Raw genomic sequence first — 18,482 nt, forward strand, 5'->3', positions numbered from 1 at the left:
TAATAATTTATCTGATAACTGGCTTCCATGCGACCTTTTGCTCAAGTGCATGCGCTTTTAAACCTGTTTAAACAATTTCAGGGCCATCTCAGATGGCTGTTGCTCACATGCAGGTCAGATACAAACACTTTTCAGTTGTAATTGTGAACTATCAAGTCAGAACTGTATTGATATAGTGAATGTATACTAAGAAGTTTTGTGGTTTTGGTGAGGGGCAAAATACCCCATCAGGAGGGAGAAGAAAGCATTAAGTCTATGGGTCAGCTGTTATAAGATGGGAACACAGGTGAACTAGATGAGATGATCTCCTGCACCTGCTGAGATACCCCACAACACACAGCAGCCTTTCTGTTTTCAGTGGTTTCAAATAACATCTGTAATAATCGATACTGACTGATCAAATTAAAACCAGCTCAACACCAGCGTAGTTTTGGCTTCCAGTCAGACTGACAGAAACAGAGATGCAAAGCTGCCTTATTTTAAATTATACTTTATTTCATATAAAAACAAAACAATAAACAAATAAATTAGATATTTCTAAAATAATTCTCTTGAGGAAATGTTTAAGAACGCTGTGATGGTTTACAGTTGGTATGTGGAAGTAGAGCCAATAACTGGAATGTAAAAATGCAAACATATTTAGACAGTTTGTGGATGTGAATGTAAGAGCATCATTCCAAAACGAGTCTGTGACAACAAGATGACTGACAACATAAAATGCAAAGAAAATAAGGAGAGCAGATACATGAATCATTCTTTGACAAAATAGTCGAACCTTTACAAACAAATGAGGGTGACAGCTTGATGAATTTGGAATGAAACCTTCCATTTTTCTTCAAGGTTTTAAACCACTGATACAATATGAATGTGACCATACAGAGCAGCCATCTAAGTGGTCAGAGAGCTACAGAAAGATGCTGATCACACTGTTTGATCCCTCTGTTGGAGATCCGTGTCTGCACAACTGACAAAGGTTGTTCTGTTTGTGTCTCAATTGTTTTGTCTGGTCTAATTCAGCAGGCAGACAGGGACTCCGTTGGTATATTAGTCCACAGGGGAATTGTATACAGCTGGTTCTGGCAGTATTGGCAGAGTGGCCAATCTGAATTAAGATTTGTAATTTAAAAGATGGTGGCTATGGGGATAAAGATAGGCACATTTGGGAGAGAAGAGGAGACATTACCATAATAAGAGCCTCTTCATTTGCACACAAGCCCAAGCTAACCCCACACCACTACCCCCATAACTCCCTCTGGTCTGTAGTCACACCCATTAAGCCTGCAAAGCCTTCATTGTCCGGCCAGGCTGTGGACCTGAGGACCCCTCGCCAACAGATTGAGCTGGGTGAAGGGTTACAGCCAGACAATGGAAAGTCCCTCCCCCTCCTCTTCTATTTGAAATCAATCACACAGGCTTTCACATTCAGAGTCCCCCCTCCCTCCCTGTCAGCAGTGACAGTGGGCTTGGGCCAGCTCCCCACAGAGTCCTCATGCAAAACTGTCCGTCCTCCTTTCAGGAGTCCCACCCTGGACAGCCTGTCTCTGACTGAGTGTTCATATGGGCAAAGACTGAAAGACTAGAGCTGCTGTTAAAGAGGAGGAGCATGTAATGTTGTCTTGATGTTTATGTATTTGTTTACATAAGAAAATGAGTCTGTCTCGTAGCATTTGTGGCTTTGAGACTCCTTCAAAACTCATTTTATAACTTCAGAAATGCATTAGAGATCCAAAAAAACTTTTGCATCTTCATCCAACAAAAGAAACAATAACTGGGTGCCTTCAAACTGTTATTTTGGGCTGGAGCTTGAAACAGACTGCTGCAAAATGACAAATGGAGGGTTTCATTCCAAGATTTCTCAAGTTTAAGCCACGTTTAAAGGCTCAGTCCATATGTTTTTTTTTACCATAAGCATTTGCGACTTGAATTGCTAATGGAAATTTTTCTGTTTCTCAATCTATCAATTACTCAAAATAGGGGGTTATTTTTTGAGAATGTTTAGAAAAGTTGTTTATGCAAGACAGTCATTAACATCATCTGCCGTTAGTTTGGGATTTGGGAGTGACTCCAATCCTGTGGGATACTATTGCTGGCCATTAGATACAAATGAATATTTTGGAAAGAAACCTGAACTTGAAGACAATGTGACCACTGCAGCTGGTTTGGCACTTTATAAGTTCTTCCCTCCTTTTGCATCCAATACCTTCATTTTTGTGTCATTCAAAATAATTTATAAAAGGCAATCGTCTTTCTGTTGTTGATATGTACATACAATATTTTAATAATCTAATATATTCACAGGAAATCATCAGGTCAGGCACTTTGCTGCCACTAAAGCAACTTCTTAGCATGAGAAATCCTGAGATTTAAGACTGTTTTCTTTTTAAATAAGCAACACATAAGTAAAATAATCTTATATAGAGTGATTTATGCTCAACAATCAATTTCTTACTTTTTACCATAACAAAATAAATCTTTTTTTGTTTGTTTTTGTTAAAATGTCTTTACGACCGAGGTTTCAAGCCCTGGTTTTGGGTCGAGTTTGTTGTAGGAGATCCTTGTCCATCACCACTTTAAAGTGTTTTGAGTACCAGGGCCTCTTCTGTTGTGTTAGTGCCGCAGTTTTCCAACGTTACAGCCGTTCGTGGGCACAGTGCCAGAGCTGATAGTCTAAAGTTTTGTTTGTCCTGTTTTCCTCCACTCGTTCTTCTGCCCGTGCTGAAACGTTTTTCTCCAAACCTCCACATTATGAGGCCCACTGGCCTCAGTGCTCCATGTGCATACGTGTCATGTCAGTGTTTGTATTTGTATGTATGTGTGTGTACAAATGCCTACTCATATTTTAAGGCTTTGACTGGTGCCATAATGGAGGTCCAATAAGAATAAAATCTTTAACTTAACTTTATAAATGCAGCTGTGGACCTTCAATTTGGCACCCAGCAGATGCGTCAGCTTACACGAAAGCCCAAAGCAGTGTCTTATCACACTGTTGCTGTGTTTGTGTGAATATGTTTAGGTGCCTATCGGAGAGCTGTCTTCATGTCTATCCGAGAGTGCACATCCTGGTAGCCCAGAAGGCAGGGGTCTGTGGACAAGGCATCGTGGGTAAAAACTGAATCGTTGTCTGAGGAGCAGGAGCTGGATGTGTCCTCGCATGAAGGGGAGTACTGTTCAAAAGGTGTCGACAGGTCCAAATACTGTGAGGAAGAGGAAGAGGAAATTAGAAAAAGGCCAGTGAGATCATTTACAACAACTTTACAACCTTAGAAGTACACAGCGGTAAAAACTGAATTTAACCTGTTTAAAAAGAAGGTCAAAGTGCTGCTGGACATGCAGTTCTTCTAATGGCATCCACGCCAGAGGATAGTTTTGGTTTGTTTTGATTTTAAGATTTTTAGTCTTGTATTAAAGCCTATAAATATGTGTTTTTACAACTAAAACACAAATAATACAAGCAAACTGCCAGCATTGACATGATAAATGCTCAGCAGTTAAATTTTGTTTTTGTTGCTTTTATAAGCTCAGGAATCAACTCACTACTCATTCACTCTAGCAGTCTGTGTACTGAGGACATCTGGGCAGCAGATCGTGTATGGAATTGTGTGCGTACATCTTCATGGCTTCAACACGTGTGTTTGCACGTATGATGGTGTGATATTGAGGCCTACCTCATCAGAGATGGACAACAGAGCTTTGTCCAGCTCCTCCACAAGCTGTTTGAATGTCGGTCTCTGGGTGGGAACAGCATGCCAGCATTCACGCATCATCATGTAGCTACAGAAAAACAAAATAAAACAAAAAGGATTTAACCAATATATGGTATAAATTGTCAAGTCAAGTGATCCGGAACTGCACTAAAATTTCCTCCTTCACACATCCCACCTTACCACCAAGTTTAAACAAATTAGGCTTAGTAACTTTTGCACTATCTTGCTCACAAATGACAAAATTGTACCTATCTCATACATCTTATGCATTCCTCGTATCATCATCCCTATGGATGCCTGGTCACCCCATTTGAGCTAAATTAACCACCTCTGCTAGTCTGTGTCAGGCACAGTGGAAACAGTTGAGAGTAAAAGTGAAGAGCTCCTGCTTACAGTTCATGTGTGCAGTTGGATGGTTTGTCCATGCGGTGTCCTTCCTTCAGCAGCTTGAAGAGCTCTTCAACAGGGATACCAGGGTATGGTGAACCGCCTAATGTGAAAATCTCCCACATAAGGACACCAAACGACCACCTGAGCGGAGGAGAAAGGAGAAATACAGAGTGTTAATGATCACAACTTTTTTCTTTTGTCTAAGCTGGAGTGTTACTCTAAAAGGAACTTCGTACACAAGGTTACACAAGGTTTTAAAGTTGTGGTAAGACACGAATTATAAAGGATGAGAAGCTGGAACTTACACGTCACTCTGGTGTGTATAGACTCTGTCAAACAAAGCCTCTGGTGCCATCCACTTCACCGGCAGACGTCCCTGCAGAGTAAACAGAGACATGTTAAAGCCATGTCATTCTGCCACGTAGTTCTGAACATTTTCCTTTCCATCTCATCATTCCAGTTTTCATACTAAATTCTCATAATAAACTCTTCCTTGCCATGCCGTCTGATTTCTCCCTCATGATCATCCCCCGCCTTCCTTTTCATCCCCTCTTTTCTTATTAAGATCTATTAAGCCTGCTGCCAATCAGAAGAAAACATTTATCTTGAGGAGTATTTAAGCTGTAAAGAAGCCGGGCAGGAGCCAATTGGCACAGGTGCAGATATGGGTTTTTAAGCACAACTCATGGACAAACAACAACTTTAACTTTAATCTTTAACCAATTGATATGTCTTGATTATACTAATATTATAGCTCATCTCTGAGGGGTTGGAGACTTCAATAATATTACAGGGGATGATCATTGACAAAAATATGTCATATAACATAAGCTATAAGATGTATGTACTTTAATTGCAACAGCGTAAATTGAATAAAGAGCAGTGATTCAGTTGCACTGAAAAACAGAGTTGTCAACTGGAAGGGACGAATTCCTGAAAATATGCTAAGAACTGTCACTCACGTTGGTGGTTTTCTTGTAGTAGTCAATCTGGTGGACTCCTCTGGCCAAACCAAAATCAGCAATCTTCATCACATTGTCCTCGGTCACCAGAACATTCCTGGCTGCCAAATCCCGATGGATGCACTACAGAAAGACAGAAGACACATAAAGCAAACATGAGCCACGGGCCAACTGCTGAGTCTGCTGAATAGAAGATTAGAATGAAGCTCAAATGCACATTATTATTATTTAAACAGTACAATACAGTACACAAGTCTTGAGCCACCCCTAATTTCTGTATGTCTTGTCAAGAAAACTGGAACTAGGTGCAGCAGTTTATTCAAACAGGTGCAAGCATAAATTGTCAAAATAGAGTTTCTAACAAGCATGAAATTTAAATTTCAAAACAGACTATATTCGTCAACACAGCCCGAACCCTCTTAGATGAGCTTTCTTGTCATTTTATGAAGTATTCTTCAGGAATAGTTCTCCAGGCTCCTTGAAGGACATCCCAAAGCTCTTCTTTGGATGTTGGCTACTTTTTGTTCCGTTCTCTGTCAAGATGATCCCAAACTGCTTCAATAATGTTGAGGTCCGGGCTCTGGGGAGGATTCATCCCTCCATAAGACCTGTTGCCACTGATTTTCAGTCCACTTCTTGTGTCATTTGGCATAGCTCAGCCTTTTCTTCCTGTTTCCCTTCCTTAACAATGACTTCTTGACAGCCACCCTTCCATGGAGACCATTTCTGATGAGGCTTCAGTGAGCAGTAGACGGATCAACTGGAGGACCTGTGTCAGGTCTTTTCCCTATTTCATAAGGACATCACTAACAGACTGCTAGTAACAAAGAGTCTAAAGATACAATTTAAAATGGATTCTTTGCTAAGTTGGCTGTTATCTGTAGACACTGTGGTTCATCCTTTAAGTTAGGAGCCCTTTTAAAATATTTAAATGATTCATAGATCAGTGTAAATTGGTTCAACAAACAAAAGCACATATTCCTCTGAAAATGAGTGCAAAAGCTCCAAAGACAAACTCAGAAAGCCTTGAGAACTAGCGATGAAGACAACTTAAAAAAATTAAGTCAAATCTGACTCCTTCAAAGCAAAATATAAAAAAATGAGGTATGCACAGTACTGTATAGGTACAAAGCACGTATTCCTGTTGACCATTTTCTTCCTTTACCATTATTAACATGTTGTCTATAACTCTGCTCTGCATTTTGTAGAAGTATAAGTACAATCCTGCACAATCCAGGCTAAAGCAGACAGTAGAACAAAGATAACTGTGTTCAAGTTCTAGAAATAAAATAAAAAGCTTGTATAAATTCTGACATGTTCCTGTGTGTTACGGGCAATTATTTGAAGGGATTAAAAGAAGAAGAAAAAAAGAGTTAGAGGAGGTAGAAAAGATTCATTGTTAATTCAAAAATGAAATAATCAACAGGGCCTCATCTGAATTCCACAAAAATAAAAATGTCTTTATATAGAAATCCTGGAGTTTTAAGAAATAACAACCCATTGGGAGGAAAAAAGAAAGCTCTGTTTGCCCACATTGAATGCATGTCATTAAGTTTATTTTGGTTTTCATTCGAAATAGACGTGGGATTTGTGGGGACGTGCAAAATGAACCATTCTTGGTTTGTGGGTCTCCCCATAATGGAGGGTTACTTTCAGGCTCCAGCATTCTTAGGAGGCAGTAGAGCCAGAAACCTGATGCCAGATGATGGCTCTGCTGCCTGTTTGCTAACAGATTTATGGCAGCGCTAAAAAGGACAAAGCCCTGCAACTGAAGGGACGGACAGATGGATGGAGAAGAGTAAACAGGATTGAAGCTGTGGCAGCTCGCTGCTCAGGAATGCCTGTCTGAGACACCGGCTTACAGACAAAGAGACGTGTTGATAAGACACACACAGACGGAATACATGCTGGGAAAATGAAAGGAATCGAAACACGGGGGTGGGGATAGGAAAAGAGGAAGAGGAGAGCAAGAGAGCAAAGAAATAAAGAACAGCTGGTACTGCCATCGTGATTCTGAAATGGACAAATTAGTCTGAAGTACCCAAATTCAATTCTATGAAGCAACTCAAGGCCACTTAGAGTCTCTTGAGAGCTTACACAGCCCAGATGTCCACAAATGGTTTACTATCTGGCTTGTATTTCATGAATATATTTCCTATGTGTTGATACAGATACGTGTAAGAAATGTTCTTAAAACACAGGTCCAACTAACTCAAGAAACTGGAGACCTCAACTAATTACCTGTTAATCAATTGTCTTCTTACATTTTAGCACCACTCAAGAATACCTTTTTTGTTCAAAATGTATGGTTAAACCACAAAAATTAATTAAACCAAGAGTTTGATACTCGTACAACCATAAATCAGTTCCCACGTAATTACACCGAAAACCTCTGCTTTAGATTGACGATGCACCTCATTGCATCCATGAACTGCTTGTGGAGAGATTTACAGCCACTCAGATGTTCAGATGTTGCTTCCATTCTTTCAAGCAAACCCACCCTTTTAGAGGCCAGGTACTCCATCCCTCGGGCCACCTGGTAGGCACAGGACAGCAGGTCTTTGAAGGTGAGCTGCTCCTCTGGCACTTTGGTCACATCAAAGGTGTAATCCATGCCTGGAGGTCGCCTGGCTCGCAAGTACTCCCTTAAACTGCCTTTTGAGGCATACTCCACCAACACATACAGAGGGCCTGCGGGGGGAAACATAAACAGGATGAATGATGGAGGCTATTTTTTTTGTTACTTTAGCCTCGAGCTTTGGGATCATTAGGTTTGGCAAAACCAAAACAGCTCGGGAAGCAGGCAAAGGGGATGCATGTGTCTTAATCAGTATTATCCAGAAGCTCACCATCTTGAGTGCAGACTCCCAGCAGGTTGATGATGTTCTTGTGCTTGTCCATCACCTTCATCAACTCCATCTCTGAAATGAGGTCTGCCAGATCTTTGTCTGTGGCATCATCTGAGGCAAAAAATGTGTTTCTTTTGTTTAGACAAACATGTTTTTCTTACCAACAGCAAACTGAAACTAATGTCATGAGTTATTTTCATCTATCATCTGTTTCCTACCTTTGAGCATCTTAACTGCCACTGTGGTGGACTGGTCAGGACAGTCCTTGTTGATGCCATAGGCCTCAGCTCTGACCACCTGACCAAAGCAGCCTTCTCCTAGAGGTTTTCCCAGTGTTAAACTAGAGAGAGACACAGTGAGAGAAAATAAGTATGTCCACATGAAAACTGTACAAATCCATAATTTGAACCTGGGGTTTCTTTAAACTATAGGTTGGAGTGAGCCAAATATGGGCTACTGGCTTATTTAATTTTAGATCCTCGCGTGATTCGAGAGCTAAAATCTTTAATGAGTCTGGATCGCAACAACCACACAAAACTTAAATACTCTTGAACTTTTGAGACTCAACACTTCAAATCTATTCTTTTTCATTTTTAATCATTTCAAATCTAAAAGTCATTTCAGAGTATCACCTGATTTACCTAAAAGAGTGAAGATATGCTTGTACATTGAAAGTGACTTACTTTTCCCTTGGGAACTCCCAGTCTGGGTCGTAGGGCAACTCAAACTCCATGACTCCAGCCAACATTGGAGAACAGCTGGATGAGAGGCGAGCTACCCTCATCAGAGATGCGCTGGATTTCCCTGATGAATTAGACTCCACCGAGTACTAACAGAAAAAATGACAGAAAAGAGAATCTAATTAGCAGCCATCTGTAGCACACATGCCTACAGATGTGGTTCTATGATGTTGACAGTGAGCTGCCATATGTGCTACAGCTGTATTGTATGTCTCAGTCAACCACTCGCAGCCGTACCTGTCTTCGAAGAGGGAACTTGGAAAGCTTCTGGACAGGAAGGGCATCAAACGGCTCCCTTCTTGGGTGGACCTGCATCCGGCATAACACCACAATGATGATGGCCATGATCAAAGCCAGGAATCCGCAGGCATAGATAATGATATCAGTGTATTTGGTCTCCATGGTGTCTATGGGCTCTGCTGCCTCTTCCTCTGTAGGAAAAAGTATGTAGGTACATTTTATCAACAGATAGTGGCAAAGTAATACTGTAGAAAAAACCCCAACATATAATCATAAACCTGTAATAAACATAATATGGGCTCTTTAAGAATGCTTTTTAAACAAATTCATTAAGACCTCAGTTCCATTTTACCTGAAAGGACAATGAGCCAGGCAGACTGGTGGGCAAAGCCAATTGAGTTTCCAGCCAAGCAGGTGTACTCCCCTGCATCCTCCATGGTAACTTTGGACAGGTACAGCACCTCAACATCTGACATGTTCAGGCTGCCGGTCTGCAAAACACCAAATGCCAAAGGAAGATATAAATGAAAAAAAACTACAGCATAGATTATTTACTTACTGCACTCTTTACAGAGTCAGAATTATATACAGCTGTTTTCTCAAGCTACCTGAACAGGAGCTGTTAACAAAAAGCTTTCAATTCAAGGAAGAAATCTGATTGTTTCCTTGAATCTATTCATCTGTCCAACACATGTGACCAACCTTGAGGACCTGAACATAGGGAGTCCCATCAGGACCGTAGCGACTGCCGTTCCTCTCAATGTGCTTGAGCCACTGAATGTGCGGCTGGGCATCACTGTAGACCTTGCAATGGAACTGAACATCACTGCCTACCACGGCTGTGGTGTTAGCAGGTAAACCTGCTTGCAGGATGGGCCTGTGAGGGGAACGCTCTGCATCAGGAGGAAGTAAGAGAAGGGATTGAACAGAGCAGAATGTTAGACACATAACAAGAGTCCATGAAGGCAGGAATAGTTAGTTAGTAGGTGTAAAAAAACAGCCAAAAATTTAGCCATTTAGCAAACGACAAACATGACTGCTTTGTAAACAAATATCTTAAAATAGCCAGCAATTGTCACAGTCATCTTTAATGTGTTTCTGTGCTGGCAAAGGTACAGGAAATGTCATTTTGAGATTAAATTTGTTTCCATTAGGGTGCCTCTCTGTCACTGGTCTCTTTGATCTGTGGGTATTCTCGCTCTCTGATCTCGTTAGTTGTCTCGTTAGTCTTCTCCCCCCGTCAACGGGGACGGAAACTGACCCGCAGTGGACAGCCAGCAAACAAATGAACAAACAAACCGCGGCCCTCCTGGATTTCTTGTCACAAATCAGGTAGAAAACTGGAGCGGACGCCTGCCTGTTACGGTCGCTGCCAGGCGCCCTCTGAGGCTTTTCTTTGAGGGCATGAGGCCTTTTCAAGAAGTGCCGACTAATGCTCTCACTATTAGTGCCGTGAGTACGGTCAGCTAGAATATAAAGCATTTTAAAACTATGTCTGTCTTGCTGATTATGAGACCAGAAAACTATAACTTCTTACTTTGCTGATTTTGACAATAATGTTGTTTTTCTATTTTTGACATCAAATTCAACAAATCCAAAGAAATATAAATGTCTTACCCAGAACATCGAGAACATAGCTGTGAGAGATGGAGCCATATTTGTTCTCTACCACACAGGTGTAGTTTCCTCTATCTGAGGGTACAACGCTCTCCATCACTAGGCTCCAGTGCTGATGTCTTAGCTAGTCATAAAAAAAAGACAAAATAACATAAATAGGTGAGCAATGAAAAGCAGAATCTAACTCTTAAATTGTTCCAACTTTATCTAGAGTTGAGTATTAAACTTTAACTGCACTCACCTTGATTCCCCCGATGCGGTGTTCTCCTCTAAATTCACGTCCATTTTTGAGCCAGCGGATGCTTGGCATTGGGCTGCCGGTGGCTGGGCAGCGGAACTTCACTGTGTTGCCTGCAGGGACAGCATACAGTTTCTTCTCCATACGCTGGATGTGAGTCCAATAGGGGCCTGTAGAGATAAACACCAATCAAAAGTTCTTAGTCAGAATACTCAAATGCAATCTGGGGTTTGAGTTGTAGCAATTTCTTGGCTTGAGGGCAAACAAATTACACACCTCTAGAGAAGTAAACTTGGTCATTTTCAATCTCAGCCGATGAGTCCTCCAACCCATTGTCCTCGTCATCGTCTCCTGACCCTAACAAATCTAGGAACAGGACACAGAAAGACAATATGAAGCCAGGGGAAACACAACAGTAAGCTGCTACTGTCCTCCATAGCAGATAGAAATGCATTTAATTTACAATACACTGGACACTCACATGCCTTGCTATATCTGCCGCAGTATGTAGTGTGTTAGTATCCTTACCTGCCACAGTGATAGTGAAGTTCCTCACAGGATCTTTGGTTCCCCGGAGAACACAAACATAAATGCCTGAATCCTCATATGTCACGTCTGTGATCTCCACAACTGCAGCACGCATCTGGATGCGGGGTGTGGGCAGAAGCCGGACTCCCTCCTTGTACCAGTTAACTGCCATGCCGGGCCGTGTGCTCATGTCACAGCGCAGCTTCAGGACATTGCCTGGTTCCAACAGGAGATGCTCTGTGGTGTCTTCGCTGAGGTCCTCAAGAACTTCTGTTAAAACCAGACAGTGTTAGTGCATCTTCTTTCTTTATGTTACTGAACTTTTTTCCCACAAACTTTCACGCATTTCTTTTCTTTTTTTTATTACTATTGTTCTATGTACACCACCACACACCATTAGCAGGCCTCTCAGCTAAGTCTCATCATTCCCTCAACTATGACCTTCAACTCCTCAACCCCATTATCTCCCATCCTCACATACACACAATGAAATAAAATTACCATGGAGACCAAAAGGCCTTAATGACCTGACCCTCCTCCACCCAACCCCTCCTTCCCTCCCCCTCCTCTTCATCTTTTTGTTCCTCCGCAGATTACTGTGGGACTGAGAATGATACAGCTAACAATGCAATTTCCCTCCCTTCCTTGCTCACTCCAGAAAAGAGGGAAAGAGAAGAAACTAGGAAGAAGAGAGACTCGAGCTAATAAACATGTTTCAACCTGACAGTGGACAGAGAGTAAATCTGAGGGGTGGTGAAGGTTCACTGGATGTTTAAGTGAGCGAAAGGAGGATAGGCAACTTGTTTTCAGCCTACACAGATGGCCACCACTGCCAGCTAATCAAACTTATCTTTTGACATTACAGACACTAAAATAGATTAGACTCCAACAAACATTAGCCTGGTACTAGTATAGAGTATAGAGACATAAAATGGGATTCAGAGTAAAGTTACCTGAAGGGATTTCTGCAGCAGAAAGAGCCACAGTTTTTGAGATGACTGGACCTGTGGAAGGGAAAAGTTGCGGTATGAAAAAGTGATAAAAATGATAAAAAATGAATGAGGAGTCATATGATTAATAGTTTCTAAACTGAAGTGGACTGCTCAAAGCTAGCAAGATATTTCTGTCGCCCTAAATGTTGGCGTAACAATAGATGTGCCTTACTTGGCAGGACCTCCAGCCATGCTGACTGCATGGCCTGAATTGTCTGTCCTGCGTGGGTGCTCTCAGCCATGCAGATGTACTCGCCTGCATCCTCCAAAGTGATATTGGACAGATGGAGAGTGTTCACCTTGGACCCATTGGTCTGCAGGGGCTGCATGAAAGAGAGATTACTTCAGCATCACAGAATACTAAAAATCATACCCCATTGCTTGTTTTCTACAGGTTTGTTCTCACCGTCAGAGCTTTGATCTGAGGTGGCCCTCCCTGGCTCCGTCCTGGGCTGCTGATATCTGTCTTCAACCACTGCACCTTAGTAGATGCTGGCCTGTGAACTTTACACATGAGTTTCGCCTGACCACCAACCACCCCTGTGGTGTTTTCTGGGTAACCTGGTATGATTAAAGGCCTGGACACTCGAAGATCTGGAGAACAAAAAGGGAAGTTGATTTGGAGGAGATATATTCTTTATCTTTAGGAAGTATTTCAACTGCTTATGAGTCTCATTAGGTTTAAAGAAGGGGGTACCTGCTAACTGACTCTTTACTTTCTTGCTGAATTTAGGTGTTACTTTGCAACCTGTCCACATTATAAATGAGTCTGCACTGCAAATTAACAGCTAAAAACCATCATGGTCTCAAATCACCTGACTGAACAGGACAAAAGTGGTCAAAACACAACCTGGTGGTTTCAGTTTACCACTGAAAGGTCCTGCAACAGAAGCACATCATGTTCCAAAACAACCAGTGACATTTAATGCTCCCAGGAACTGGTGATAGAGTGGCCTGATAACCCAGCCACTATGGTGTCACCATCAGCCACAGTGCCATCCATTCAGTGGGTCACTTGCCCATTTATGTGCTTGCATACTCACTTGCTAAAGCATATGTGCGCCCTGGCCGTGGACCTCGCTCACTGCTCAGTCACTCAGAACGAGCAATTTTCCAGGGCAATTTTCTGTTTGATTGCTTCCTGCGAGCGCTTAGTGAAAAAGCAATCTGTTCCCTTGTGGGAGTGAAGAGCTGCCTTTTTTTCTAATCACCCAGAGTGCATGCAGGTAATGCTTTCAGGAACAAATACACACTTACAACCTTGTAAGTGGACAATCAGACATGGTGATTGTTCAAATGAAAGAAAACAAATGAAAAAAGAACATGTTGGTAGCTAGTTGTAATGTAGACACACTTTCCCTGTTAAGATTGATTCCAACATGAAGTCCCAACAAGCCACTATTTTTTATCTAAAGAAGCAAATCTGAAAACGTTGAAGCAATTTTAACTGTACATCAGAGATAAAGCACACACACTCTGACCACGATAATGAACTTGCAGAGACTGGGACAGTGCCCTGGAGTTGAACTTGCAAAGGAGTGTGAATTGTCACCCAGAGGCGAGGGGGCATACAAAACACAAAACACAACACAAACAAACCGCTCGGCTGGTGCGAGCCAGCCAGTCAGCCAGCCAGCCGGCTGGGCTGGCAGCAGAGCCCTGAGCTGGGACAATGAAGAGAACTTTATGCCCAGACACGGGAACCGACAGCTCACCAATATCTGCCACCCACTCTATCAGGTCAGTTTTAATGCATATAATGAACACCTCAGAATCATCCCGAATTGTGTCTCACATTTATGAAGAATGAGAAAAAAAAAAAGCAACGCGGTAAAGATAATTTTAATCCAATATGCAACGTTGTAGGAGAAAAAGCTGGACCGATGAATAAGATTATCTGAGGAAAGTAGAAAAAACTCAGGGTCAGATCCCTCTTTTTAGCAGCTCTCTTCACCTATATGGTTTTTCAGAAACCACTTCTGAACACTGACGTTTGACAGCAAGCCACGGCTGGTTGTGAAGACCTGGCAGTACAATGTGGGGCTCCAGAGAAGCAGAAGAGACAGCTTCTATTCTAGAATGCTTCAAGGTAACAGTTCATTTAGTCTTTCATCAATCTATAAACATCCTCATAAAAATGTTACTATAAAGTCCTTAAATGTGATGTATAAGCTTTATGGCACTGAAGGCACGTGAGCGGCAACACTGAGCACTGACCACGGTTTTATTTTGGAAGATTTTCTGAAAAATGCCTTTGCTCAACAGTAACACTGTAATGAAACTGTAAACTCACTGTGCCCAGCTTATAGCTTGAGCGTCTGTTTTTAAGGCATCAATGAAAAAGCCCTGGCCACCCCTCCCCATCCTCTACTGCTGGCACGCAGCCAGGCTGATTTACACATCTGAGCCCCAAGGCCTGGATGGATCAGGTAGCGTACTTTACGGCAGCAAAAACACTCAGAGCTTCCGACTCCTTTGCTCCTTCGGAGCCTCGACCACTGTCTCTCATCATATTTTTGCTGTCACCTTCACTTCCTGTGGGCTCGTGGCTAGTAAGAAACTTGATCTTTCTATAAAAGGAAAACAAACTGAACATAACACTTTTCCTGATCAGCCTTTGCTCCTGAGCAAATGCTGGAAACAGAAGAGGAGTTCCACAAGCTGCATTCATTCATCCAACTTTTATGGAGGCACAAACCGAAAAAGGTAAAGAGGGAAACTGCTGTAAGTTATGATTTCAGAGATGTGATAATACTTTGTAGCGTTAGGTGTCCTTAAAATGTATATATTTTAAATCCTTACCTTTAGCTCTTATCTCATCGATGGCTCTGACTGTGACTCTGTCCACCAAGCAGAGCAGGAGAACATAGAACAAGAAGACTCTTGCCATCTTCAAGATGTGACGTGTGTGTCAAATGGTAAAAAGGCAATAGCAGCAGTTGGAAGCCTGGAGTGGGCCTCACACTCCGGTCCCTGGCATTGGCAACTTCAGGAACCCACAAAGTCACTAAATCTGGATTCTGCAAAGGCAAACAAACACAAACCAGACGGTTATCTGTCCATCAGCAACCTGATTCTTTCAGGAGATCTGACCGGGGAGCCGTAAAAGACACAAACTTTTTTGTACACTTTTAAACCAGATGGCAAAAACACAAACAATTGTTCAGCCAAAAAGCTACAAAGAGAGCCTGTTTTGACTGTGAGCAGCTGTATTCTTAGCCAGATGTCCTGCTAACTGTCCCACTCTCCACCCGCCTTACATTGTCCAGACTCTCCTGCGTAATGAATAAGGATCAGGGCAGCTACTGCCTGTTGTTTGTCAATGGATGGCGCTCAGTCTGTCCTGGGATAATGGGCCCTTACCAGGAAAACACTTGAAACCTGCCAGGAAGCTACAGAATCTGAAGGAGCAGCAGTGAGGTTCGACTTGTGGCCAATGAGTCTTTAGGCTCAGAGGGTCAGGGTACATAACAGACAGCAGCAAAACAGTGAAACAGGTGATTGAAGAAAAGAACAGTAGTAATGTGCATTGCAAGCAGTTTGATTTAAATTTCAGTCAAAAATCAACTAAATTCTATAAATGTAAGCCACTAACAGTCATACATGGTGCGTGTTTGATAGCCTTCAGTTAAATACAAATTGTTTTGCATTTTTTGTTCAGTCTAATTTCCTGATTAGTCTAATATTAAGTAAAAAAGAATGGTTTATCAATGCAGAAAATTAACTTATGAGGCTAGAGCTGCGTAAAAGGATCTGTTTTTGACATATTTTCAGGGAAAATGGCTCATTTCCTTTGTATTTGTTTTGATCCACTAAACCATTAAAATACTCATTTCAGCTTTAATATAAAGATATTTAACCCTTTTAACTTAAAGACATGTTTGATTGTCTCATGCAGTTGTAAAAATAATTAAAAAAATGCATCTATAACAGTTTGGTTCTTAGAATAAAAAGTAATATTCTTGTAAATGAAGTGTGGTTGAAGTAAAATAACGCGTGAGGACAGTAAATGTAGCCTTAGACTCACTGTGTAGACAGACTATAAACTCTGACTGTCTGTAAGAGAGCTAAAGGAATAGTGATTTTTTTTTTCTGTTCCACGCTGCGCCAACTGAGCACAGGCGCCAGACCCTTGTGCGTGCGCTCCATGCCTGCAAGCGGCGCACACACAACAAGCGCACGCGCGCGCACACATACTGTTTAAAGAACTAGCCCGCTGAATGAAACGTATTCTTTCTCAATTAAGGACTGGAAAACTTTTTTCTCCTGCTGCTGCTAATTCCACTGGCACGCTGCCCTGCTGCTGCGTTCAGCTGGAGCCAGAACACGTCCGCTGTATTCTCCTTCTCAGCTCTAAAAAACGGAGGGACTGGCGGCAAAGCATTTTCCTGTCACATAATTCACGCTTAATAAACCTGTCCCGTTAGTTTCAAACTGCCCATGCAAGTCCAAATTAATTGAAGAGCTGCGCCCCCCTCTCCAAAAATGAGCGGAGACGGTTTCTATACAGCTTACAGTGTTTGCACGTGTGCGCGCCGCAGTCAGTCAAAACACTCGCTCAGTTTAGATGAATATCAACTGACACAGGCGCGGATCGATTTAAAACAGAAGGCGAAGAGCGTTCTGTGTACACTTTTCACCAAAGTCACTCTTTTATCTGGTAACTCGTGTGTTTTATTTTAACAGCTGACATCTGAGTAGGAGAATATGAATAATGTAGCCCACGGCTTTCACCTTTTTTTTTTACCAGGTGATCTGTGGTCCCTGTGTAAAAAAAAAGAAAAGAAAAAAAGTTCAAACCCCGCTTTGAGTGAAACGGCCGGTTTCCTGACAAACAGCTCATGTGAAAGGGTTCAATGTCTGCCAAGTGACTTGTTTGGCTCTGTTCGTTACAAAACACCCCATTTTATGTCCTAAATGACCAAACGAGGTTAAACTCTCTAGTTGACTCTACGAATGAGCAACAATTATCAAAACGTGATGCTCAAGTTGTGACAAGGTAGAACGTTTGTTAGTGTCTTGCACACTGTACTGTTTACTCGGAAGCCGGTAAAAAAATAACTAGAAGATAAAATAACGCCACTGAAATGGCGTGATACGAGGCTTTATATGTGGGTTTGTCTTAGCGTAACGAACAATCACAGCAGCATGTCCGCTGTGAAATTAATTAAGCAACAGCTTTATAAGAGTCAGCTGTCCCAATCTGTTTTCACCCACCTTTCCTCTCGGTCTATCCTCCTAGTGATGACTGGCACCGTGGAGAAATATCACTCCTTAGCCGGGTCGACACGAGGGATTACTGAAATCCTCATTTGGAATCTCTGGTATCCTTCTCTCCAAATCAGTCTGTAGACCGCTTTCGGTTTTTGTGTATCCGATAGAAATCAAACTAAAGGTTATAAATCCATTAAAGAAAAATGAGCCCCGGCGACGTGAACGTTGCCTGCCTGGCGCTCCTGGTGACCGGGGGAAGGTGCTAAGATCCCCGGGGCAAAGTCCACAGCAGTCAGCTGCCCAAATATCCACGGAGAGCCAAACCAAACAGCGGGCAAGATGAGTTTATGCCACAGGATAACAGTAATAGTTTTTAAAAAAATCTGCTCTCATTCACCCTGAAAACATTGAAAAGGTTCCGATATGGCGAGACTGATAGACGGGTGAAAAAGAAACGTGCCCCCTGGTTCAGAGTCCCTCCTCGGTTACCGTTCGTGCGTCTTTACGCAGCGCTTCAAGTTTCTACTCTCCTTCACTTGCTCTGCAAGCTCACTCTGTTCAGTTCGTTTCTGTTCACCTCAGAAAGACGAGCGAGCGACTGCGTCCTCTGCGCACCAGACCTGATACAGCACTCTGCAGCTCCCCGGACAGCAGTCACAACAACAATGGTCTGAGAGCGGCCGGGGGAACAGGAGGAGGAGAGTGGAGGGGGAGGAGAAGACCCCCCCCCCGCGCGCTTACACTCCATACACACGCTCACACACACACAAAACACCCCCATCTCTCCACAGAGCTGGCACACAGGACCCTCTGCCTCTCCCTCTTCTCTTCACGGCGAGCAGAAGAAAGCAGCAACGAAAATTCTCGCAATCAAAGTAAACTTTTCGAAACTTCTTGAAGTATCTTTCTTGTCCTGCAGAAATGGTCCAAATTAACAACATAAATCACGTCATCGAGGGAGTTTATTATAAAGTCACATAATTTACTGCGAGTTAATTGCTCTTCAGA

General features: G+C 42.4%; 1 protein-coding gene across 1 annotated transcript; it reads right to left on the reverse strand.

The window, feature by feature from the left end:
- Positions 1-474: 474 nt before the first annotated feature.
- Positions 475-18,140, reverse strand: fgfr4 (fibroblast growth factor receptor 4). Its single transcript, XM_072374252.1, has 21 exons — positions 17,478-18,140; positions 15,063-15,280; positions 12,667-12,854; positions 12,433-12,583; positions 12,222-12,272; positions 11,269-11,538; positions 11,017-11,106; positions 10,744-10,910; positions 10,503-10,626; positions 9,588-9,778; positions 9,238-9,376; positions 8,883-9,076; positions 8,589-8,734; positions 8,124-8,245; positions 7,906-8,016; positions 7,557-7,747; positions 5,057-5,179; positions 4,400-4,470; positions 4,098-4,235; positions 3,666-3,771; positions 475-3,194 (listed from the first exon to the last, which is right to left on the reverse strand). Exons 2-21 carry the CDS (start codon positions 15,148-15,150, stop codon positions 3,018-3,020), a joined length of 2,838 nt encoding a protein of 945 aa, XP_072230353.1. The 5' UTR covers positions 15,151-15,280; positions 17,478-18,140; the 3' UTR covers positions 475-3,017.
- Positions 18,141-18,482: the final 342 nt, after the last annotated feature.

Source organism: Leuresthes tenuis, unplaced genomic scaffold, assembly GCF_036924035.1.
Source record: "Leuresthes tenuis unplaced genomic scaffold, fLeuTen1.0.hap1 SCAF_21, whole genome shotgun sequence".
In the NCBI taxonomy this organism is placed as follows: Eukaryota; Metazoa; Chordata; class Actinopteri; order Atheriniformes; family Atherinopsidae; genus Leuresthes; species Leuresthes tenuis.

Coding starts and splice junctions, on each gene's coding strand:
- fgfr4 (XM_072374252.1), bottom strand. CDS start 15,150: ATGGCAAGAGTCTTCTTGTTCTATGTTCTCCTGCTCTGCTTGGTGGAC. Junction 11,539..12,221: donor TGCTGCAGAAATCCCTTCAG/GTAACTTTACTC, acceptor TGGTTTTAACAG/AAGTTCTTGAGGACCTCAGC. Junction 8,735..8,882: donor AGTTCCCTCTTCGAAGACAG/GTACGGCTGCGA, acceptor TTTTTCTGTTAG/TACTCGGTGGAGTCTAATTC.